The 26337-nt window shown below is 41.6% G+C and overlaps 1 protein-coding gene across 2 annotated transcripts in view; it reads left to right on the top strand.

The window, feature by feature from the left end:
- Positions 1-2778: 2778 nt before the first annotated feature.
- igf2bp2a (insulin-like growth factor 2 mRNA binding protein 2a) overlaps positions 2779-26337 on the top strand; it is a 79302-nt gene continuing 55743 nt past the window's right edge. Inside the window, exons 1-2 of one of the 2 annotated variants that reach the window (XM_049595060.1) lie at positions 2779-3345; positions 4523-4583. In XM_049595060.1, coding sequence (XP_049451017.1) covers positions 3171-3345; positions 4523-4583 — 236 coding nt within the window. In that variant the 5' untranslated portion in view covers positions 2779-3170. The remainder of the gene's footprint in view (positions 3346-4522; positions 4584-26337) is intronic. The other variant, XM_049595059.1, reaches the window with a different exon arrangement.

Here is a 26337-nt window from a genome sequence, read left to right as displayed (position 1 = left end):
TAAAACTCATGCAATAGTCTTAAAATATGAATTGAAAAGGTCTTAATTGCAACAAACATTTGACTTATTTCACTTATTCTTCATGATTTCTTTGCATCTAAATGAGTTAAGCTCTTCTGGATGTTTCATATATTCTAGTTACCTTTATATTTATCTGCAAAGCTTGCACAAAAAAAGTATAATTTGTCCACAAATCTGTCTTAATTTTTGTTTAAAATGATTTTGAAAAGGTCTTAAAAAGCTTTAAAGTGTATATATGTGTTAAATGTTGATTCTTTTTGGCACTCCGTATAATAATTAAACTTATCAGGATGAGTGATCCATGAGTAAATGCAGCTACACAAGTTACTATCACCAAGTACAGTGTTTTAACTGCTACTCAACGTGTGGTAAAGCAACACTTGCCAAGTCCAACATCTACCCCTACTGGTCACACAGGAGTCCTAACGTGTTTCCTCATCCATGACATATAGTACAGTACATTACATGGTAAATAAATGACTTGTTGGAGTAGTCTGACGATGTAGTTAAAAGGGTTTGTTCACCCATATTATTAAGAGAAAACATCTAGTCGGATTGATCAATCCAGACAAGTTTTATCTGTCTGTGTTTTGAAATATACAATAATTCCTTCAACCTGATACAAAGGAGGTGGATAGATTTCAGTCATGAACTATCCTATTAAATTAAAGTATCATAGTATCAGCAATGGAAACACAATAGATATCCTGTGGTTAAAAAATATTGATTAACACATATAAGATGGAGTTGATGTAAATTGACTCAACTGTTCTCTTTGTATTGTATTTTAAAATACTTAGCTTGTGAATTTCCTCCTGAAATACTGGCAAAAAAAGAAATCTAGCAAAACAGGAAAATCATGTAAACTGCCAGTTCCTCAAAACTGCTCGTGTGTGCAATACGTAGCTATTTTACGCTTTTTTATTTCACAACATCTGAGAAGAATGGACCTTTGACACAGCCTAGATATTAAGTACAATATATAAACTGTTATCATGGATGTAAGCTGCCATTTTAATTCCATTTCAACCCTGGTTTGTTTTTATGCTGCTGAATACTTCTTTCATCCAATCCCACCCCCTCTCTTTTAACAGTTTTATCTGCTCACGTGTATGTATTTTCTGTCTTGTGATAGCATTTTCACAAAGGTGGAGTTTTTCTGCTAAAAGGTGGTGACCATCATTAACAGAAAATGTGATGCAGCGGTATGATATAAAGAGGAAAGTGAAAGGACACCAGTCACACAGCTTAACCACACCTTGGAAACTGCATCAGCCTGTTTCTCTCCCTCGTCTACCACAAGTCTGCGTTTGCTGTGTGTGTGTGTTGTTCTGTTGAGGTCAGCAGGTCGCTCTGTGTTCCCTAAATGTCACATCCCGTCTGGTTAACTTTCCTTTTTTGAGTGGAATTTATTTTTGGGTGGTTGCATGATGTGACTTAATTGGGCATAACATGTTAACAAGAGAGGATGCAAACAAATCCTGCTTTGAATTTATCCACTTAGAACAGTTATAAAGATGTAACTGCTATTTAAATGGTAATGAAAGGCGATAATTGGATATTGTTTAATTTATAAGTTACAAATTAAATGTCAAGGATTGTAAAAATGACTGTCAACTAATGTGACTGAAACAAATGGGTCATTTATTTGAACTCTTTGAGTCCCAGCCGGAGGAAGCAGGAAGGCCCCCGCAACAACTGTGTTAGCATGTCATTAGCAAAGCAACTAAAGAGCTGTTTTGTAAATAGGCCATAGCTTGGACATTCCTCTGTTCACACAGTGACGTAAACAAGGCGAGGAATGGTCACTCCTGCTGCTGGCACTCTCTCCACTACAGTAGGGTGGCAGTAATGTTCCAAGGCGCAGGCCAGTCACATGTAGAAACACTCAAGTGCTGTAGGCGAGAGGCTCCTCCCCTTGGTAACCGGTGAAGGTACACATCCATGCACGAGCACTGCAGCCCACCCCCCCCACCCCCCCGCCATCGCCACGCAGCCCTCTCCCTTTACATTACCAGCTTTTGACTTGGCTTAGCTCCCCTCCCAAACACACCCACATGCACACACCTACATTACAATAAAAGATGATATGTATACATGAGTGAGTGACTCTGCACAGAGGCCGCCTCCCCCCATTGCACGGATAAAACCGAGGGCCAGGAATCCCCTCACTTCTCCTTATCACTGTCTAAAAATAAATATTTGCTCACTTTTACAGTTTGGATCCATTAGCACTATCCACAGGTTGAAATGCAAAGCGAAAGTGTCATCACCTTTAATGGCATTGTGTAAGATCGCAAGCCCTTTAACCAGCGGGGCCCTGACCAGGAAATGGTGTTTATTTCAGTGGTATTTCTACATAAGGACAGAATGTACAAAAATGGCTGCTTTAAGGTTTCACTTTCTGTATTGTTGAAATAATGTTTATTATTTTTAGTTTCAGAAATCCTACCTAAATATAGTCACAGATGTTTTTATGATATCCAAAACAGGCATCCATGGCGAGGCTTGGACCCCCTGCACACTCCGCTCCATAAATCCATATTTCTGTGTGTCTCATAAATAAATAAAAGGCAAACTGTGGGGATCAGTGACACTGTTTGGGTCGACAAGTACAGTGACAGCGACTTGATTTTCCACACAGTAGCCCTTTTTTTTTTCTCACTCCCCCAGCCTGGAGGGACCCAAGGCACGGCCCTTATTATGATTTGATGAAATAACCCCTCTGCCTCCTTTAAGCCCATCCCTTTGCTCAGTGTACCCACTCATCATCATGCCACTTTCATACCCTAATGTACTTTCTACGCTGGAGAATCCACATGCACCTCCAAACATTTTTTTTTCTTGTGATTTTTAAGGGAGATTTTATTTAGAGGCGGTGCTTGTTGGCTCCAGAGTAGCGTCGTAACGACACTTTTTCCCCCAGTCCCTGTTAAAAGAGTTAGACCGGGGCCAGAGTTGGTGCTGGGGGGTCGCCTATAGTTTAGTAATTTCCTGGGGGGTGATAATTGCAGCGTTTTTTTATTTTAATGCCATCAGATTTTTTTCTACTTTATTTTATTTTTTATTTTTCTACTTCTCTGCAAAAAATCGCCACTCTCTCTCACTCTTAAGATCTGATACCCCTTCGAGATTTTTCCTCTCAGATCATGTACAGACTATATATTGGGAATTTAAGTCCTTCGGTCACTGAGGAGGACTTGAAGCAGCTCTTTAGGGAGAGGAAGCTGCCAGTGCCCGAGCAGGTCCTACTGAAATCCGGCTATGCTTTTGTGGACTTCCCCGACCAGAACTCGGCCATAAAGGCTATAGAGACTCTTTCTGGTAAGTGTGGATTTGATAAGTGATGCTGTGCTGGTGACAGGGAAAATATCACAGCGAGTCAAACTGCAAGATGAGGTTTAAAAAAACACAAAAGCTCAGGGTGTCCCAAATGTGGCATATTACGCATTGCTTGTGTTATTATTGTTATATTTTTGTTGTTGTTGTTGCTCGGGACAGTGTTTTGCGATCACATCCGTGTGCCATCAGAGTTTTAGATGAACGCTCAGCCATGCACGCTCCAACAAAAATTGGATAAATGATCGATCACAGGACACACTCAGGGCTTTAGTGCCCGTTTGCCTAAAGAAAACACGAGCCGTCGTAACGCTATTTACGCGCACAATAACCTATATTTTGGAGATTCCGATAGTGTGGGGCGCTACTTTGCAATCACCCGCTGGAATGTATGGGATGGTCTGATGGTTCGGGTAGGCATAATTATTTTTCACTTATTTTTTATCTTGATTTTATTGAAGAGAGCAGAGCGACGCGAGCGCGGAAAACTTGTCAGATCCATGTTCCTCTGATGTCTGGGTATGTTTTTACGAGGTGTCTTGGAGGTGGGTCATGGGGGTCCGGAGGAAAGAGCTAATAAACAGGTAGCTGAGGGGGGACGAGGTGAGACGCTAATTCCGTGCTGCGCCAGGCCACTCAATAGTAACGAAAACCCGTGTTCAAGCTTCGCCGAGGAGCGCTTCAAATTCAACCCCCTCGGGCTGGGTCAACACGGAGAATTAAGAAACACCTACCTAGAACAGAAAGAGTACAAGTCATTCTCCTTTCAAACCATCTCTTCTTTGATGTTGCATTCTTTACTCGGAGCTGAAAAAAATACCCCTCATTGCACTGTGTGAGGGTTGTGGGAGTGGAAAGCATGGCTGCCCATTTCCCCCCCACACTATAAGCTTATCATGCTTCATTTTGGCGCCGATTCCCCCCAGTTGTGACCCCCAAAATGTCACTGTGTGCTTGTTTTAATCCAAACATACCCAGTTTCGCCGCCGCCGTGCGCACAACGCGCCCGGGTACAGTACTTTTTTGAGGGGTTGGCTGTTTGAATGGGGACGCACCTACTTGGTGAAGTGATTCAAAGTGTTGCTGTGTAGGCCTACCAGCTTTGCATTGTTGCTTTCATGACACACAGCCAATGTTACACTATCAATTCTCGCCCCTACAGGTAAAGTTGAATTACACGGCAAGGTGATAGAGGTAGACTACTCTGTTCCCAAAAAACTAAGGTAGGCCTACAATCTGACACACACTCACACACACACACTCACTTACACGCACACACACACATTGTGTCATACGCCTATACTGTGCCCCATGGCAGACTGTGACCTGTAGGCTTCCGCTGAGAAATATAGCACGCAGCTTTTTCCTCTTCTCTCGGCTCCTGTGCGTGATTTTGAGCCACGCTGCTGTTGTTTTACTCCCCGGCGATGGAAGTGTAACTGCATGGCGTTGAAACAAAAGAAAGAAAGCGACAAAGAAGCAGTTTAGCCCTAACATCCGCAGAACACACGGTTGCTGCTGCCATGTCGCGTGATCTGCAGTAAGGCCTACCCCACTGTAAAACATGGACACACACACACACACTAAGTGCATACATGTAAAAAAAATCATCTCAACTGAATCTTATATAGGTTGTACTCTCACTTTCACATAGGCAGCTGCGTAATACGTAATGGTTTCCCTATAAGGCCGTTTTCCCTGTATGTGAGCAATAAAGTTAGGTTTCATTATTGACTGTAACACCGCAATGCACGATGAGTTGCATACCAATCAGCCAAGCCTCTCCTCTGGTTACTATATGCATGTGTGTGTATGCATGTGGGAAGCACAGATTGTATGTATGTGTGTGTGTGCGCGTGAGGAAAAGTGCGAGCTGGTGTTTTTTTTTGTGACTAAATCTATACGTTAACCCTAAAGTCCACACACCTCTGTCACATGTTGTGCTTTTGTACCAGCTTGTCTTCTCACAATTAGAAAAGGAGCTTTTAATTGCATGGAAATAATTATTAAAGATTTTTCTCTTGTGCGTAATGCGTAATAAAGTCATCCGTTTGTGGCAGATTACGCAACCTATAGGCTCCCTCCACGTATAGACCCACCCTGTTTCACAACAATGCCTTTGGCTTTAGGGTACGACTACATTGCGTGACAAAAAGGTAAATATTCAAGCCCCTTGTGGAGGAACACGTGACACATACTTTATGCGCTTCCAGTACAGTCCTCCCCCCTTCAGTGCAGGCTACACTTCCCTGCATTACAGCCCTCGCCTTTTTTCTGTTTTTTAGCTGTGCCACACCGTCGAGAAAAAAATCTGTATGTTCAAAATGTCTTCAGATCGAGCTGCTGTGTTGTTTCCTCGCTTTGAGGCTCGTTTTTCTGTGCTGAAAGGCGCAACATGGTGTAAAAAAAAGCCTGCGCCACTCCCCACAGAAGTGTGCACGTAGGCCATGGCAATGTTGGAGAGCCTCATAATGGCTGCCATGATGGCCCCGCACACTGCACGGCTATAGGGCGGAATCAGATAGAGCAAATGTCCATACATGTGCCCGCATGTGTCCAATCGGCAGTGTGTGAAGCTGCTGAACGCGTGTGCGTGTTCTCAACAGGCCTGTAAAGCGAAATCTTCGCCATATGAGTGGGGCCGACACGAGTGCAGCTCGTGACACGTACAGGTGTTCATTTTGAGTCAGTGGAAACTGGGCGAAATCACACGTGGAGGTGTAACTCCATATTATGATGGTGGAGAATTTAATTTAATAGTAAATCCTCCCCACTGTTTTTCCTTTCGTCTGTGAAAGCTTTTGTCTTATAGTGCAGAAATATTTACTCTGATTTAAAATTTAAAGCTTAAAACGCGTATTTTCAAACCTGCAGTCGTAATTTACAAACGTCTGCCTTATGCAAAATTTAAATCACATTTAAATATAATTTTAATCCACTCAAGCTGTCTCAGGCATATTTGGAAATAACTTTTTCATTTAACAATACGTGTTTAAAATTCTAAAACTGCATTTCCTTTGTGTTATTTCTAAATCCTGTGTTTAGATAATTACGTGATAATTACGTGTATCGTTATGGATCTGATTTTAAAATATATTTCTGGTTACTATAGTGACAGGGCTTAAAGAGTAAATCAATGATTAGTTTTTGTTTTGTCATTTAGGAGGCAGTGTGTGAGCTCATCCTCAGGCCTGCTGGTTTATCTTGGTTTTGTGGGGCTGCTGTAGTTTCAGCTGCTGTTTACTGTTTGTTTATATATTTCTGTTGTGTTTTGCTGTGTAGAGGCTTAGGTGTGCTAATAGGCACGGTGGGATTGGCTATTAAATTATGTCTATTTTTAAAGGCAGAGCTGGTTGTTCATTATATCATCTACTACAATACAATTTTTGTTGTTGAGTTTATTCAGTAAAAAACTGGGCTTTTAAAATGCAACTTTGAATAACCTAGAAAAGATAAAGCTGTGTTTGTTGTATTGTTGTTGTAGTTTTGATGCCCTGCTTATTATTTAAATGTTATTTCACTTAAATGCATTTTATATATTGTTATTTCAAATTGCTACAGAAGTGTAAGCTTTTATGTTATTTTGATAAAAGTAATTTTAGCAGAGGTAAACAATCTTTTTGATTTTATTTGTACAAAGCTTTTGAAGCTACTTGTCACAGAAAATACAGATTAATTAATTGCTTTTTATCAGTCATATTTGTAATATAGTTTCAGAAAGTATCATGGCTGTTTTTAATCAAATTATTGATGTGACTGGTGTTATAATAATGTAGGTCACTTAATGTTAATTGATCCTGTATTTCAGTGCTCAGACAGCTGTTGTTAAAAATGAATAAACTATTTTTAACTGTAAGTAAGTAAAACATTTTTTAAAATATGCTATTAAATTAATATAATCACCTGAGCCTATTATGTAATTGTAGGTTTGAAAAATAAACTATTACATAATTGGATGATGAAATAATCAATGCAGCAAAACTCACAAAACATTAGAAAATAGGTAGATCAATGTATAATTATTATTTATAATAGTTTATATTGTCTAAATTTTAAAGGAGGACTGACTCTTAGTTTGATAAGTGAATTAAGTTTGTTTGCTTGCTCAAAACTAAATATGTTTGCTGCATTTTGCTTGTGTATTTTTTTACATTGTGGCTTACTCTGGTGTCAGAACACAATATTTTTCTCACCCTTAATGAGTTTTCTTGATAAGCAAGGCATGAGGCAGAATCTCTGTCACACACCAGGAAACAGTGTGACTTGGCGTTAATTGTTTGTGGTGCTACAGAAACGACATGCAGTGTTGCTTGACTGTCACACAGGCTAAGTGGTGAAGGTGTGGACAGGGCGGCTGACGTGACCCTTATCTGTGAGCCTGATCAATGAGTATTATTAAGCATGTGAAGACAGCCTTGTTGTTGTGGTGTAAACACATTTAAACCCTGAGTGGTATATAAGTTGTTTGCTTGCTTGTTGAGCTGTTAGTAGCAAAACCAGATTTTTCTCCTCCTAATTATCTCTCTGGACCTTTGACTTAACCTGGAGTGAAAATGTGCTCAGATAAACAGGTGCTGATTGAATGCTTACACTCCATTAGGCTGTATCACAATAAACACCACATGAACTGTTGTGCACTCTTCATATAAATCTAAGTTTGCAGCTCAGCGCCGTTTGATACAGCTAAATTGATTGCGAGAGCTTTTTTTCTCACAAAATGGTCCAAACCAAGACATGGGTGTAAACATCTGCATTGCACCACAGTGGTGCACATGCACATGTGTGTGTTGGGTCGTCCGTGCACACTGAGTCAAAACAGCGAAATACGATAGCCATCAGTTGATCCACTCGGAATCCATTAATACTCCCTAGTTGATCCTGGGTGTAGGGGAAGCTCTCCAATTTAGGCTCCAGTTTTGTCCGGAGTGATAGCAGGAGGCACTGCACTGCTCCCCTCTAAAGCCACATCCGCTGCACCCTCCTCATGACTCCTCATGTCTCCCCTCACCTGTCTGCGAGGAGGGATCGCACTAAGTGATCTGCAGATGCCCAAGGTGGCTCTCTGCTATGTTCATTTTCTGCCTTAAAGAGCATTTGCAATGTCTTTTTAAGTCATAGCTGGTCTCAGGTTTTTCACTCATTAAGAGCGAAGACTTCACGTTGTAGAGCAATTTATCTCTGACTGAGCCCCTATGGTGTAAAATAATCCTCATGAGGTGTGAAAAAATAATGCCAAATGAGAAAGTTCTTCATTAGCACTTCCAGGAATAATGACTATCTGCTTGTCAGGTATCGGCGTAAGCCTTTTATTTCCAATGCGTTCAAGTTACTGCATTTAAATTTCAGCCCTTCTCCAGCACTGCTAGATTTGTATAGCAATTATTAACTTTTTCATGAAAGTGGAGTAGTGTATTTTTCCTCCTGAAGTGATAACAGACTCGCTACAACGCTGCAACAGAGTATATAGCTTAAGGGAGCAGCGAGATAAGATGTGAGAGCATTGTAAATTCATTGTGTGTCTATCAGACCTGTGGGATCGCTGTGTTTAAGCTCCCTGAGAGTTTGAATCTCCTCCTTTTTTTTTTAAACAGACACTTGCATGTGCATCACAGCAGCAACTGTAGAGATTCATTCCTCAGTTAGCTGTCGTTCACATTCCACTCCAACCTGTTGCATGAGTAATATGTTGCTGCAGAGTTACACTCATTACAATCAGGAGTTAAGTAATCAGCTAGATGACTCTCAGGAGCAGCAGCGAGGAGTTGTGGAAGGTGGTGTGATGAGGAGGATTGCACCGGTTGACCGTCCCCAGTCTCGCATTTTTCTGGTAATACTAAATCACTAAAATATACTGAAGATGGGAGGGTGGAACAGTAATACACTGAGGTTGTGTCTTTGTCAGATGGTAGTTAGATTGAGAAACACCTTTCATCCAAGAGGAGATGCTTTTTTGCCTGTTTTATTTTTATTTATTCATCTTAATTTACCCAGGATGTCCCATTAAGATACAAGGTGTCTTTTCCTGGGAGTCCTGGTCAAGATGGCAGCTTCACGAACATATGAGAACGCATACAACACATGACAGCAACACAAGGGAAATAGTAAAAACAAATTGCATTTCTGTTTGTATTTGTGACCTGTCCATTACACATTTCCTCTCACTAGTTGTTATTATTGAATGATGTGAGTAATGGAGAGACAGCCCATGGCAGAAGTAAAACAAACCCTCATTGATTAGAGATGAGAGGCAGGAAGCCTCCTTGAACTGAGCCACTGAAGCAGTTTTTCTTCTAACAGTCTGGAAGTGAATGTGTCACTGATGATGCATTCTCAGTGGCTCGTCGAAGTTAAAATCACTTAGTAGAAAATAAAAGAAACTGTTTAATTTTTACACACTAATAGCATGGTGGGCGTAGGATTTGTTTCAACATGACAACACCAGAAAAAAAATGAGTCTCAAACATGTAATTTTCTGCATTATGGTGGAATTTTATGCAACAATTTGTGCCTTTATTGTATTAATTTATAGCCCAGCTCCCTTTTTTGTTTTAACAGTGGGTGCTACCTGAATATACCCCACCTCCCAAAAAAAAATCTACACCCATGGATAGCATTGAATTTTGACCGTATTTCCAAATTCAGTTTCAGTGCTGACAGTGAGCTCTTCCTACACACCTGTCTGCCAGGCGTGCATTCAACAACTCTTCGTTTGCTGTTTGTACAAAACACAAGTGTGACTACCGTCCCAATCCTCCACAGGATAGGCCGACATTGTTCAGAGCAGATGTTTGAGGATGCTGTTTAGCTAAGCAGGGTTTGATGAATTGCTGGAATCTTAAATGTGCTGCATGTGAATATTTAATGAATTATAAATAATGATTCTGAGTCGAGCAGTTTGTACCTAAGTTCTTTTTTTGGGGGGAAGTAATTTGAAGATGTAACAGCTGCTCTGTCTCTCCTTCCTTTTCTATATCCCTCTGTTGCTCAGTCTGTCTGTGTGTGTGTGCAGCATGTGTGTTATGTACATGTAGATATGTTCGCACGCAGCTTCAGCACAACACTGGAGAAACAGAAAAAAGCTGTAAAATCCCAGCTGAAAGCTGCATACCGGATGTAAACTTCAGTGTTTCTCACCCCTCCGTGTGCTAGTGCTCCCCTCCCAGCCGTCACCCAAGGGTGTGGTTTCTTTGGAAGGATGGGCAGCTGAGACGCACAGCAGGTGGCAATTCTCACACAGCCAGACCCTGTCCTTGTCCCATATCAACACCATATAACCCTGCCGGAACTTTATAGCTCTGATGGGTCTTGAACAGGTGAAATGAATATGGAGAAAACTCCCAACAGCCAATGGGAGCGAGCCACAGGCTGTAATGCTTACACGCAGCCAATCCTATGCAAGCGGGTCGAGTGGTAGTGATCGAGGCTCATGTAGAGACTTTGTAAGGCTGGCTTAGAGCCTCAAGTTGGGAATGCTGTTGACGTGAAGCTTTACCCAGGTCAAGTTTGTCTCTTCTTTTAAACCTTCGCACCCAGCACATTTCTCGAGCTTTCACCTTGCTTTTGGTGATACAGGCACAGGTGGGGCCAGGGATTGCATAGCCCTTCCTTAAATATTTTGGGCCCCCTTATCAGAGTATATAGGTAGTTGGCTATGAGTAGTTGGCCCTGAGTTGGCTCAGGGATCCTGGAGCAGAACCTCTGTATGAAGTGACTGTTAACATATGTTGTTGGCAATTAAACGACTGCAAAGAGAGACAAAACCTCCAGAAAAAGATGCAAAATGACCATAAAAGATGTAAACCAACAACAAGAGACACAAACAGCCACAAAGAGACAAAACATTTCTCTCAAAGAGACAAAAAATCATTACAAAGAAATACAGATTCGCCCCAAAGAAGCACAAAATGACCTCAAAGAGACAAAAAATGTCCACAAACTGACATAAAACAACCGCAAAGAGGTACATATATCTTACAGACACAAAATGACTGAAAAGAGATGCAAAACAACCACAAAGAGGCACAAACTGACTACTAACAGATGCAAAATGCCCACAGACTCACAAAAAGCGACCATACAGAAAACTGTGTTTGCGCTCTGCACGTGCACAGACTTTGAAGTTAGGTAGGACCATGCTTGACCTCATGTTTGTAATTTAACAAAGTAACTTGATTGTTGCTGTTTAACTGAACTTCACCTTGTTCAAAGTCAGCTTAAAGGGTAACTACACCCTCAGATCCTGCTAGAACCCTCTCTTCAAAGATATTTAAAAAATAAAACAAAGGAGTGAAGCACAAGGACTGTAGGAGGCGTGGCCTCGGTGTGTAGCTTGTGGCACATTTAAGCAGACACATACAAGCTAATTTTGAGCAGGAAAAGCTGTAATAATCACTTGTATTAACATCATATGTCACCAAGAATTAATGTGATTATGTGTGCAGTGAAAGAAGTATTTAAGAAGGTCTTTTCATAAAACTAGGCATCTGTGCTGTAGAAAAATGACAATACTTTTTAAATTGGTGCTATATGACCAGAGGAAACAGAAATGTGGCATTTGCATTTTTTACTTGGGGCAGAAAACCTACAGCTACCACAATGCACTGCGTGGTACCCGACCACTACATGCTCCCGCTGGTGGGTGACATAATGTGAGCTTGCCTGTTTTTCCACAGGAAACAATATGGTGGCCAGCTGGTAACAAGTGATCTTAAACAGCAAGCTAAAAAATATGTTTTTGATGAGGAATTCTCCTAGTCAACCAGTAGTCGTCATTTTGGGTCAGTAGTCGACTAGTCGCCTGCATGTTTATGATATTAATTTGATTATTAAATTATATATTTTGGGCGGGGCAACACAATGTTTTGAGTTCAAGGTGTGAGAAAGAATAGTATCAGTAACATTGTTAACACTGTGCTACATTACAGAGAAATACAAAACCGTACTAATGAACCTTCATTAATATAGGCCTATATTTTATCTACACTGAGCGAGCCGCCTGTTAATGACGCTGTCGGCAAAGCAGTAGTGATTGTGTTAAGTGGCTAATGGGCATGTAGTTACTTCCATGTTTCAGATGATAACGTCATGTTTGTAGTCAACCAATAAAGATGAGTTTACATATCACCTTGGGTTCGACCTTCACCTTCTCAAAATGATCCCACACTTTGGATTTCCTGCCCGACATGTTATTAACTAGCCTGTGGAATAACCGCAGGTACCAGCCCTGGAAATTAACGTGACTCCTGTCTGACTGCTGAGCGTGGCCACTTCCTGTGTCTGTCCTTTTAAATTAAATTCCCACATGGTCAAGTCATATAGGTTTTGACTTCCATATTTTTTTTGTGACTAAGTGACCATTGAAATCTTGCCGACTAATGAACTTTCTGGTCGATGACTAACTTTTGGTGGACCATTAGTGGGCAGCCCAAGTCTCTGAAAACATTATCTGTGAGAAATAGCCACCCTGGTAGCAGAATCTCGGTTCAGATTTTATCAGCACTGCTTAGTTTTAGAGTTTGATCTCAGTTTTTTCAGCCTCAGTTTTTACAATACAGGAAACAGTATGGCGTCCACTTCCTGTTCACAAGCTCTTGTATTACAGCCAAACAGTGCACTGAAATCTGTTTCTGGAGACGTATTAGGAATAGGCAATGCAGTAGCAGAATCCTGGTTTGTATTTGAGCAACACGGCCTAGGTTTACACTTTGATCGGAGTTTGGACTGAGTTTTTGAGAGTCTTTCAATCCTCTTCTGTACTTTCTGTGTCTGTGGTGGTGGGCATTCGAAAATGTGCAAGTACAATCTGTTGTTTGAGCAGCAGCCAGTGAAAATCTGATGGATGATGGCAGATTTGAGTTGGGAGATGAGCAGGGAGATCTGGGCATGGGTAAGACGGAGGGAAGTTTACCACAGTTCATGTACACAGACTAGCCACATTGTTATGACACAAAGCTGGTTGAGAGTATCTCTTTAACTACTTTAGCCTGGTTTGGCCCAATGGCAACACAGTGAGAGCAATGCATTACAAAGCAAAATGCAGCCCTGTGCTCAGAGCTGTCACTTTTTTCATTCCACTGGAGTTTACAGGCCTTGACAAATTTACAAATTTTACAAATGTGGCGCTTGTCTTTAAAACAGTGCCCCAGTCAGGCCCCCTCATACAGTTTTTTTTAAACCCGCCCCTGGTTCCAGGAGCATCCAGATATGGTGTAATAATTTGAAATAATATACATGGATTGTTTTCTATACGCCACCTGTATCTCCTGTGTAGAAGTGTGAATTTCTTCTGCCATGTTTTTCTGATGTCAGCTCTCTGTGAAGCAGCAAATGTCGAAAGATACAGTCTTCTGACATTTACAGCACCTTGATGTGGGAGCAAAACTGTGCTATTGTACTCGTGAATATGTGTGTCCGTGTGTGTTTACAGGTAGTGCTGTATTCAGTTCCAACTGTTCCAGGTTAGGTTCTCCACGTTGCCATGGGAACCAGTTTTGAGTGTTTTGCTTAGTTATAGGAGGAGAGCTGGAACGATGAAGGCTTTCAGAAAATGAACCCAAAGTCCTCCAGTGTACAGAACACCGTGCAAGCTGCATAAAAAAAAAAAAAAAAAAAAAAAAGTTGAGTTTACTGCATGCAACACCCTGAGATTCACCCTACAAGTGATCATTATAATATCTTTTGATATCACTGTCAGAATCCTATGATTACAGCTTAAATTTGTTATGAACTGCTGTCAGTTTGGGGACCCTGTAATTTCCACCCATTTCCCAGGAGAGCTGAGACTGCCTACCGGTTATAGCTGCAAGCCCCGGCCTGCAGTCCAGCCATGTGTTGGTGGCTCACACTATGGGCGGTGCAGTGGTCAGAGTGCTGATTTTATATGACAGTGAATACATAGCCTGGAAAGGTGCCTCAATAAAAACGCCTGTGTAAAGCTATCGCTTCATTGAAACCTTCAAGTGCTCATTTTCTTCCCACAAGTGCGGCAGGGAAAACTGCTGAGTGGGCTGTCCATCTATGTCACAGCCGCAGCCCTTTTGTGACCTCTCTTATTCATAAACCCACTTGGAGCCACCATTTCCATCCTTTTCCATATGTATGCAACGGAAGCTGGGAATCCCCCCCCCCCCCCCCCCCCCGCTACCCCCCCACCCCCCAACAGAACAAGTCAACTACAGTGAGGTCTGCACGCAGCTGAGCCTCCGACACAAACCTGGAGCACAGTCTGACCATTGTGTTTCCTCTGTTTCTGACGGAAGAGGAAGATGAGGAGAAGACTTCCGAGTCAACGACGTGTGCATGACCCACACGCATGCTTATGCTTTCCTCTCAGTGTGTGTGCCTGCTCCTGCATGGGGGAGAAATGAGCACTGCTGGTAGAGGGCAGCATTTCTTTCCCCTGTCAGGGAGGCTTGCTGGCTGGCTGTGTGAGGTTGCTGCTGGTGGCTTGAAGTGGCTCTGCTGCTCACAACGGTTTCTGGCTGCGCTTTTGAGACTCACAATATTGTAAATCATGTTTATTCTCACGTCAGTTCTCACTTTTTACCCTCTCTTGACCCATCAACTAATTTTATTTCCTCAAGGAGTTTGTACCCTGACTTATATGCAGCCTCCTGACTGATAGTCAACTCCAGTTTTAGAAAGACATTTTGATTTTTGGTGTCAGGTGAACTCAGAGGTCTGCTAGTCAGAGGTAAAGTGTTTGAGTGTATTATGTTTTATGCAGCGGTGGAGGAAGTATTCTTATCTTTAACTTGAGTAAAAATAGCAATACTATGGTGTGAAAATGTAACAGGTAAAAGTCACACATTCAGAATCTCACTTAAAGGAATACAATAAAAAACTACATCAGTTCAACTCAGTAGCAACATACTACATGAATTAAATTCAAAACCTACATCAATGTCATCTGTTACTATATTGAACATCTATTAAAGAGGACTACATCATGTTGACAAAATTACTTTTAACACAAGGTCTACCTGTAAATACAACACAATACCATAAACACTGCTGCAATAGTACTATAGTAAAATACAAATTCAATATGATACCTAAGTCAGATACTCCTTAATAATAAAATAAGGTGAAAGGGATATCATAAGTTTTTTGTTTGGCACGGGAGAAATCTTAAAAGTCAAAATAAATTCACTCATGTAATTCACTCTGGGAGATACTGTAGTGCAGTATGAAGAGTCACAGCTGCAGGAATGATACTCCTCATCCTGGATGTGCACTCAGCATCATAGGTAGCTGTTCCAGTCAGCTCCTCATTCTAGACAACGTCGTGTTCCTCCATTTCTCCCAGTTCAGCTCTGTACACTTGGTCAGCAAGTGCCACGCCGATGCAGTCTCCCAAAACATTGACACTAGTGTTGCAGCATTTTAGCAGCCACCAATATGGCAGCTTCCTTCACAGGCAAATGGACTGCTGTCAAAATAAAGACAGTGGTCACTGCTCCTGTCACTGGGATTCCTACTGCTCTGGTGCGTAGGATTGGTGATGTCACTACAATGGTTACTGTCTGCCTCAAGTCCAGATTGATGTGACTGAGTTGGACAATGAAAACTGCTGTGACAATCTTGTAAAGGGCGGTTCCATTCACATTGACACTGGTTCCAGTGGGCATCTGTGTTTCTGCGGTCGATGTTGTTGTTCTCCTCACAGCATCAAAAAGTGAGCGGTGTGGCAGAGCTGCAGTCAGTAAGGCCGGTGAAACCTCCCTAATGACTGCCCAGGGGTTACGTCTCACCCACAGGAGATAGACCAGTGGTAGAACTATTGTTCCATGGATAAGGAGCTCAGTAACAACCATAGACATGAACTTTCCCAGTTGTGAACCTCAGCAACATGACTTACAATTGCGATCAGCGGTCCTAATGGCAAGAAACACGAAATCAAGTTGATACAAATTTTGTGGCCGCTACAAACACACATCTCTGACCTCTGTCTCTGCCTCTCTCGGCTTGTCTCCCACTTTCATGCTTTGCCACATCAAAACAGTGAACAGCAAGTTGACTGGCTGGTGAGGAGACATGGCAGTGCAGGATCAGATCCCCACTACATTTTTTATACCGATTAGTAATGCAATGTTACCTTAAATTTTTGAGGAAACTTTTCTTGTATTCCTCCACAGAAAACAGGGGACATTTTGATTTATACTCTTACACAACTCGTGCAGTACAATCCAAGTTTCATTTATCCATTTGTATGCTCACTACTTCCCAAACTCATGCATATTCACCAAACCTTACTGTTTAAAACTGAACTGAAAGTGAAACTTATCTATGCTCTCATCAAAGCCAGACTCCGATTCTTGGGTTGTTTTTTCTTTAGAAAGAATGAATGTGTCTGGGAAGTACTGAACATACGACTAGATATATGAGACTTAGATTATACTGCACAAGTGTATATAGTTTGTCTTTTAAATGTGGTCCCCAGTCAATCAATAAATCAATATATTTTCCATTATCTTTGAAGGCATGTGAGAAAAGCTAAATTTTCTTCACAAATTCAGGGTGTGACAAATTAATTTTCTCATGGTCATTTTGTGAGTTAAGTATTCCAGTAAGTAAAAATAAAAATGTATTAGCATTAAAATATCCCAAAAGTAAAAAAAATACTAATTATACAGAATGGCTCTTTCAGAATCATATTTTATAATATTTTTGGATTATAATTATCTATGTTATTTATTTATTTATATTTTGTATCAGATCTAAATTAGCAATATAACTTGAGCTTTTTTATTAAATATAGTAAAGCAGAAATACTATATTTGCTTCTGAAATGCAGTGGACTAAAAGTAGGCCTATAAAATGGAAAAATTCAAGGTAAAAGTACCTCAAAGTTGTGTTTAGATATCTACTTTGTTCCACTCCACATCTAGTTTTTAGTTTTTTTATTTGCAGCCTTGATAGAAAATATAATTATTTCACAAAAAAAGTCCAGAGGAAAATCCACATGGGAAAAATAAAAATGCATTTGCAGACTATGAATCATTAAACGTGGTATGTCTTGTTTAATTGTCTGTTGGATATGATGCTGCCCCGGGGCCATTTTTTTTGTCCTTTAAATCCACAGCTACAACCAGCAGCCAGTTAGCTTAGCTTAGCATACAGACAGGCTAGCTCCCTTGTTTCCAGTCTGTATGCTAAGCTGAGCTCAAGGGTGTGGGCTTTGCTTTAGTATTGTTGGTGACACATATGAAACAGGGGGTGCAGGGGTTTTTACATAGAAAACTTTAAGCATCAAACACTTTATTTTCTGGATTCTGGTAAATTTTATGCATCTCTTTGTGCCTTTCTGCATCAATATATGATGGCAACATCTTTGATTTCTTCAAAACTTAAGTCCTCTGCTACTTTAATGTTTTTATTTTGGGGGGAGGGATGAAAAATATGAAATAAATAAATATTCCACACGGCTGCTGGTTAAAGCTTTATAGTCAGCATGGTATTGATCTTCTCATCTAACTCTCAGCAGGAAAGGGAATAAGTGTAGCATAGCTGTTGAACTATTCCTTCAAACTATTGATGTGAACTATTCCTTTCCATTTTTAAGTGTAAAAGTGTTGGTTCCGCTCTTAAAACTGTGCTTTTTTTCTTCGATTAAATGTCCGTCTGTTACTCCTCATTTTATTACATTTACCGTCTGCACCCCTTATGTTTTACTGAACTGAGCTGCGGCGGCACTTCCAGGCTGTCCTTTAGCTTCAGCAGAAGTAGCGTTGGCAATTGCGATATGCCATAAAGCCTGTTGTTTTACACAGCTGTGCTTGATCCTGACTGTGATTCGCTGAGCCCAGAGATGAGTCGGGTAATGTGGGCCAGGCAGGTGCTAGAGAGTAGGACGGCTCCATCTGCCTCGCTGCCAAGTGACCCAGCACATGCCAATACCCAGTCAGTCGCAGTGAGAGAGAAAGACAGAGCATGTATGTGAAAGAGAGTGATAGCGAGAGAGCGATGGAACGACAGAAAGAAAGAGCAGAATAGAGTTGCAGGGGAAAGGGAGGACCCTATGGGATTCCTTTTGATTGTATCACACCAAACGTCGGATTGCAGCGGAGTATTTTCATACAGCCGAGAGCAGCAGAGAGCTGCACACACAGGGGCAGTGAACAGAATGTGGAAGAAACTGTTTGTAAATAGTTGTTGTCTTGCCGACCCCTTGGCTAATATTTCCCTGGAGGCGCAGAATGTTTTATCGTGAAGTGTTCAATCTGTGTGTGTCTCGCTGAACAGTCTATACTCAGGGTTTCCCATGGGTGCAGTAGCTGCTGCGGTATCTCTACTGTACGCTGGGAGTATTATCTCAGTCCTGAGGTTTTAAAGCTATTATGTTCCCATCTTAAATGTTTCAATGAGTAAAACGTCAGGATTAAAATGTACGTGCGAGTTGCTAGGATACCAGCGGATTGATTGATTGGGCGTGTGTGTTTAGCATAGACTTCTTGATATGTCTTGTTGCCATCTGTCTTCACTGGTTGCCCAGCCAGCAATGCAGCACCTCTGTCTCATGCATGCAAACAACATTATGACACTGATTGATGAATTGCCCGTCTCTGTCAGGTTAAACGAAGCACACACTGACACAAATCCAATTAAAATTGACGAGTGCCCCTATAGCAGAGCACGATCTTGTTAAAAAACCCAAAGGCAAAAACACGGACATCTTCAGCTCACCAGGATGGTAAATATTTGATGCCGGAGCAGCCATGCATGAGTTCTTGTTGGAGGGTTGCAAAAGTTAATGGCGTCTTGTAAGACTGCTCTTATTTTTATTCACCCACGTACACTAAACATCGACACATTCTGTGCAGGTGATCTACATTTTCATTAATTGTGAATTCCACAGGATGCAGCTGTAGTTCACCTCCTCGCTCCGGGGGAGAGTCACACTCTCTTTCCACTGCAGCATTCTGTGCTTGTCTTCCCTCCATCCTCCTCCATCCTCCTCCTTCTCCTCCTTCTCCTCCTCCCTGCATGTGCATGTTTTCTGTCAGTGCACCATGTCATGCGTACCACCTAGATTGCGTGCATTGTCTCTCACCACCTCCCTCCAGCTCGCAATGTCACCGCTCCCCTGGCACAGCGTGGCAGCGCAGAATGAAGCCGGCTGTGTGTTAGCATGAGCGGGTGTAAATAGCGTACAACTCTATGTTATGTACTGTAAGCTGAATGTGAGCCACCCTATCAGATCAGTGTTACAGAGACAGGCAGTTTATTCTTAGTAGAGTGGTGGTTACCGTTAGTGGAATTCTTCGACAACAGTAGACATCTGTGTGTGTTTGTGTGTCCATGTCAATGCATATATGTGTGTTTGTACACTGCCTCTGTGTTCCTGCCATTCCCTCAAGCGGGAGGCAACAGTTCATTTCAGCGATGGTTGCTGAGATGGTTTTGTTTTAAGTGGTGTGAGGAGTGACTCCAGGCAGGCCAGTTTCCGGTCGCTTGACGTTGCGGGAGAATAAATTACAGAGATATAGAATGACAAGCTTCAAAGGCGAGTTTGATGTCAAAGAGACAGCGGTGGAGATGTGGAGCCGCCGAAAGACGGCACATCAAATACGCTGCACTTGAGGAAAAGTCTAATTTAACAGGACTTGTGTTTGTTCTTCCTGTTGTCAACTGTAGTTGTTGCACCCTTTGATGGATGCACGGCCACCTCGGGCATTTGTGGAGCATTTACAGTATGGCTGCTTCCTCCCTGTCACCGCACATCATCAAAGCTGGCGTATCCCTACGCTTAAGGCACATGATTCACAACTCAGGTCCACACACACACACACACACACACACACACACACACACACACACACACACACACACACACACAGATGGGCTCTGATTTGATCAAACGTCAGTGCACATAACAGAAATGCCACCAGACAAAATGCAGCCCTGATTTGCTTTCTCACAACACTGGCCATTTTCTTTGCAGGCTCTTAGTGTTTTTATAAAACGCAGTCCACCACTGCAGATGTTTCTACAGAGAGATCCGATTATGACAAACAATCTTATTATTTGCACTCAGATCTGCCAGGCCTTCACACTGACTCAGTGCTTCTCAGAGCAGTTGTGTTGTGGCTGTCTTAAGGAATGAGCAGCCAGGTTTTCAGGTCAGCCCTCACTCCTAATAGCCCCTTCAACTTAGACATGGTGTTTGTTAAAGAGGGGAACCAGCCTCGTATGTTTTCTGCCAGGAATGATGAAAGCAGCCCGCCTGTAAATGCTTGCAGATTTGTTTTGGTGTTTCTGTGCGGAGGAGAGTCGTACGCCGGAGTATAGGGCTGGAAATAGTTGTTAAATTAGTGGACTGCACCCTTGAATATCCTGTCTAGCAAAACAGAGAGCGTCTTCTCTAATTGTTATTAATCCTTCGATCATGAGCCTCAAGTGGTACAGTGACATGTGTTTTGTTTGTTTTTTAAGCTATGTGTTTGTGTGCTGTTGCGTTCACAGACTGTAGGATTTTGTCAGAAAATCAAACCTGGAAGACAAACAATAAACAAACATAAAGAGTTGTGGAGGCTGCAGCTTTTTTGCGAGTTGGAGAACCGCGCCGGCTCCGCAGACGTTCAGGGCTCTTCTGAGCACCTTATAGTCACATATATAAGAAGCACCAACAACAAACCTTTCCCTCAGGCTTTCTCACAATCACCAATAATTCTCCCTCGCCTTCTCTGTCTCACTTTAAATGCTGCCCACACAACAGGCATTTCCACCCGCTCCCCTCTGCAGTGGAGCTCAGGCTTCCACACTTGAGATATCGATGTCAACTCAGGATATTTACTCAAGTATTTATCGCATATTGATCAGGGCTGGCAACCCTGTGAGCGTCTCCAATAATTGAATTAGTCTACATATTACATTCCCACACAGCGTACAGGCGTCCTCCAAACTCGTCACAGAAACACACACACACACCCTCCCACACACACACACACACACACACAGACACACACACACGCACACAGTTCTGAGCCTGGACCATCGTCAGCCTCAACTTCCTTCTCAAGCCCCCTGCCTCATTTCAGAGAGTAGGTCAGGATTTGGTTTTAGCTGCAGGATTAAAGTCTGACAGGGATAATGCCACTTCAGCCACTTGTGAGTCACGTGACGCGATGATTCAAGGTTTTGGGAGGAGGACTACGTATGTAATTAATGTATTGGAAGCCCTTATCCGTTTGACTCCACCCATAGTTGAGTTCAGCCGGTGGCTCATAAATGATTATAAAACTGCTCTTTTCCAGACGACGGTTACCAAAAAAAACAAACAAAAAAAAAAAAACAGTGATGTGTTGTTTTTCCACGCTCACTTATGCACCCCTCCACTCTCACCCTCTGCAGTCAGTAAATATAATCCGGCCTGTCTAATACTCAGAACTGCCTATTGATGTAATTTTAACCTTAAACCCGTTTGTGCTCTCCCCCCCATCCCGCACAAGAGCGTCCTATATAGATAATCCCACCGCTTTGTTAATCTCTTGATGGCTTATCACGGCTACCGCACTTTATTTACTTTACTACACTTCACTTCACTCACTCATGTGAAACTGCTGCTGGTCTGCAGTTCATTTAATCTCTTTATTTGTTCTTATCTATCAGTGGGTCTGTTGTCCTTTGCTGACATGTTTATTTTTAAGAGGCGTCATTTTTTTTAGATGTTTAAATTTGCTTTTAAAATCAAAGGTGAATTAAACTGCTAAACTAATAAATAAATAGATAATATTGTTCATTTGCAGTTTATTTCTGTTGTCTTTTACATTTTTTATTCTTAAACACCAGATCTACATTAATTTAGAGTGCTGAGACATTTAAATAAATATTTCAGGGCTTTAATTCACAGTCATTTTCATTACCAATTGATCTGCTTGTTATTTTCTTGAATTATTTATTAATTATTTTGTGTATAAAATGCAGATTTCAAGCTTCCAGTGCTCAAAGTGACGTCTTCAGATTCTTTTGTTTGACCAACAGGGAAAAAACAACAACAAAATATTTAATTCACAATGACATCAGACAAAAAGGCAACCAGCAGTTTATTTGCTGGAAAAAATATTCGCTGATTATCAGAATTGCTGGCAATTAATTTTCTGTCAATCACCTATCAATTAATTGACTTGTTTTAGCTCTAGAATTACTTAACACTTGTTGCATGTAGATGAATATTTAAAGTAATACTGTTTGATTAAAATTCAGATATTGCTTCCTTGATTTTTATTTGTTTTTGCCTTTATCTAAGCAGGTAAAAGTCTGTTTTAGATTTAAATAAATATGTAGATACATTTAAAAAAAAAAAACACAGGCCAAAACAACTGTCACGCAACTCAAAGGGTGTTGACAGTATGATTTTCCCAAACTATGTAAAATAAAATAAAAACAACAGAAGCACACACAAAAACTAAGAGTGCTGTTTTTTAAGATCTTGTAAAATGTACTTAAATGTACCAAGAGTCATTCTGTAAGCAGCACTGTAATCAAAAGCAAACACTGCGCTTTAATCAGACTCCTGCTCCACCACATGCATGTGCACCAGCTCTCGACCCTGTGTTTGAGCAACACAGTGTGCGTTTCGCTGTTTCCAAAAGCTTTGTTCTGCCGCTGTTTGGAGAGCGAGGACTCCTCGGTGACAGCAGCTGTGACTGGCAGGGGTGTTTTTGAAATATGCTGCTTATTGACCAGGCTCGTCGGTGTTCCTGTTTCTCAGAGGATGAATCTTCACTCACCTCCTGCTAGTTGCTTTACATGTTTTCACTCTCTGTGAGGAACTTCCCCGCAGACAGGGGGAGGGGAAACCAGAGAAGAGGTAGTGCGTTCATGTGTGTGTGAACAAGTAAAGCTGGCTCTCCAGAGGGAGCTGGAGGGAGCGGTGAGACGGGTAGAGAGAGGGACGATGAGAGACAGACTGTAGGCGAGCAGGAGACAGGCAGGCAGGCAGGAAAGCAGGCAGGGAAACAGTTTGAGGGCTTTCGTAATGTTGAGTGGTGCGCGTGCGGTATTGATCCAGGTTAACCCTGCCGGGACCTACACCTATGGCAGGCGGGCTCAGCCTTCCAGCTACAGTATAATACCTCATGGTCGGCAGATTAAAGGATGAGACCTAAGGAGCAAGCTGCACAACTCAACATAAAGCAACAGAAGCAGCCATGAGGAGCAGCTAACAGCGGACGCACACTGCACCGCCGCAGTATGAGCTGGTACCCACCTGTCAGTAGCTCTTAGCACTGAGGTGTGTGAGGGAGACACGGAAAATACATCAGTGTGTGCATGTAGAGAAAAGTAGGCACACTAGTCGGCTATACATTAGTGTGTGTGTGTGATTGTGTTAGATGTGTGTGTGTGTGTGTGTGTGTGTGTGTGTGTGTGTGTGTGATCGCGTGTCAGCTGTGTGTCCCTGCGGGCTCGCTGTGTGCCTGTCAGTGACAGTGCTGACTACGTGCTTTGTGACGGGGGACTCAGAGGAGCCCTCAGTTAGCGAAGTAGCAGTGTGGAGGAGCAGGCGAGCGTTTGATGTGCGCAGGACAGGACAGAGTGGTGTGGCACATGACTCTGCAAGTCCTCTTGAATCATCTCTCTGCTTATTTATCTATTTATTTATTTATTTCTTAGTCTCACGCTTGCGGCTTAGTGGCAAGGGAAGTGGTTTTAGCACCAGTACACTGAACTGTAAATGTTGTAATTGCAGCTGATTAAATGTTCGCTGCATTCTGCATGGTAAGCAGGAATGATTTCTGCACAGGAATCCACATAATGTTTCTTGTCCATCACATTAATTAGCTCATTTATTCAATTTTAGGTGTTTCTTTTTGAGGGCTGTTGAAAAGTCTTATTGATTAACTGTACGTGTGTGTGTGTGTGTGTGTGTGTGTGTGTGGTAACCATTTTAAAGCCTCCTCCACTCACATATGTATTTTGCTTATTGTTACTTCACTTTGATATTTGACCTTCACTGTGCAGAATGATGTATGTGCAGAGTTGGCTGTTTTTCACACCTTAAATGTGAGTTTAACACGTGTGCGTAGGAGCATGATTTTTTCTTTATATCACACATAGTTTGGAGACCGATCAAGATCCAGTATGAACCTAGCACAAGTTTGATGTGGAAACTTGAACCCTCTTGTGCATACACACTGGACTTTTGTGGAGTCTTGTGTCCTGTGTGCGTTTATATGAATATGAATAATGTTCACACATTCATAGATCCTAGATATGTTAACTCAGCGAGAAGGAGTAAATGCATGGATGGATTATGAGACAATGGGCCCCTGGGCACAGTAATGGCCCCACCAACTCTCCTACATAGGAGCAAGACACACAAAGTTTGTGGTTTTGCATCTCTTGGTAGTTGTTATGCTTTTCCGTGTCTGTTTTATTTTGAGTCTATTCCTAGTCAGTACATGTCACAGTAATTTGAGTGATATTTTGTAGATGAAGGTCAGGGGGCCCTGACACTGTGGGCCCCAGGACCTGTACCCAGAAGGCCTGTTCAGTAATCGATCCTTGAATCCATGAGTAAATGTTTAATAGGCTAATATTTTAACTAATCAGTTGAAGTGGAAAAAACATATCTGACACAGTGTATTTTAAGGTTGAATAAATAAATAAAATGCATCAAATATTTATTTATATATATATATATATATAATTTAACTATAAACATGCAACACATGAAGTTTAGGTGGTACACATTGAGATTAAAACCTCTTTTGCAAGTGAGACCTGGCCAAGACAGGGTCAAATAGCAACATCAAATCACAACAGCAAGGTTAGGTATGACAAAATACACTACATAATAATAAAGTGCATTAACAGTAACAACTACAGCTAGCTGCAGTGACACCTCCTTTATTTTGAGTTTAAAATTATTTAAAGAGAAGAGACCCAAAGACACTGAAGGTGAATTTTAAATATTGTAACTGGGCAAAGATCGCCATGTTGTGTGTTTAAATAAACATATGGGATGGAGTTGGTGTGCAGATGTTCCTCTATCCATTGATATGTCTTTGGAGGCTCCCCATTCATTGAGATTTTGATGACATTTAATCTTTAAATATTTTATCCCTCAGGTGAACAGTAGCATGTTTCACAGTCAGGCAGGTATCAGTATCAGACTATCACACATTATCCAGTACAGTTCTGACTTGTCATTACCCTTTATGAGCTCCCTGCTGCAGAGTAAATGACTGCTTCCTGCCTCTGTAGTCGTGTAGTTGTTAGAAGGTTCAGCAGAACATGTATTGAGATAAACTTGGGACAAGATGCATTTTGCACCAAATGTAAATGCCCAGAGTTGATTTAGAATATGTGGATGTATGTTCTGAGATATACTGAGGGGCTTCAGTCGCTGCGTTGGAGCAAACAGTTTTCAATTAAATAGAAATACATTGTGACACAGCGACAGGCAAATGGAACATTTTAAAATACTCATTTCATTGGCTTAGTAGGCGTGACGGGAGAAAATTTGTTTTGTGTCAGCTGGGCTCCCCGTGGCATTTTAGCACTGACTGGAAATTAATTTGTAGTGATTACACCTGAGAACTGGAAATCATTTTATATCTGCTGCAGTATGCAAATAGCTTTGGACACTCCATGAGAATGTGTGTGTGTCTTATCTGATGTAAATAGTTATTTTCTTCATTTTTTAAATTGTGTTGTGTGAATGTCTTTGAGCTGACGTGTAGTGACAATCAGAACACCTACAAATGCCTCTGTTGATACAGTTGATAATAAGCGATAATTCAGTTTGAATCAGAGTAAACAGGCTCTCACGCTGCGCGGATCTCAAACATGAACGTTTTGCTTCACCTGAGTCATTGAAAATCTAATTTGAGTCACTTGTAATTATCCCCATCATGTGACACTGAATCATTACCTTATACAAGATATTAATTTACTTCAAATTTCCCTGCGTACCAATAGACCTCGTTGGTGAACTTTGTACCACATGTGATGGATGAAGGAGCAACGTGCAGT

The sequence above is a fragment of the Epinephelus fuscoguttatus genome, linkage group LG13 (assembly GCF_011397635.1).
Source record: "Epinephelus fuscoguttatus linkage group LG13, E.fuscoguttatus.final_Chr_v1".
Taxonomy (NCBI): domain Eukaryota; kingdom Metazoa; phylum Chordata; class Actinopteri; order Perciformes; family Serranidae; genus Epinephelus; species Epinephelus fuscoguttatus.
Note: the sequence above shows the minus strand (reverse complement) of the source record. Positions and strands in the feature narration are given on the sequence as shown.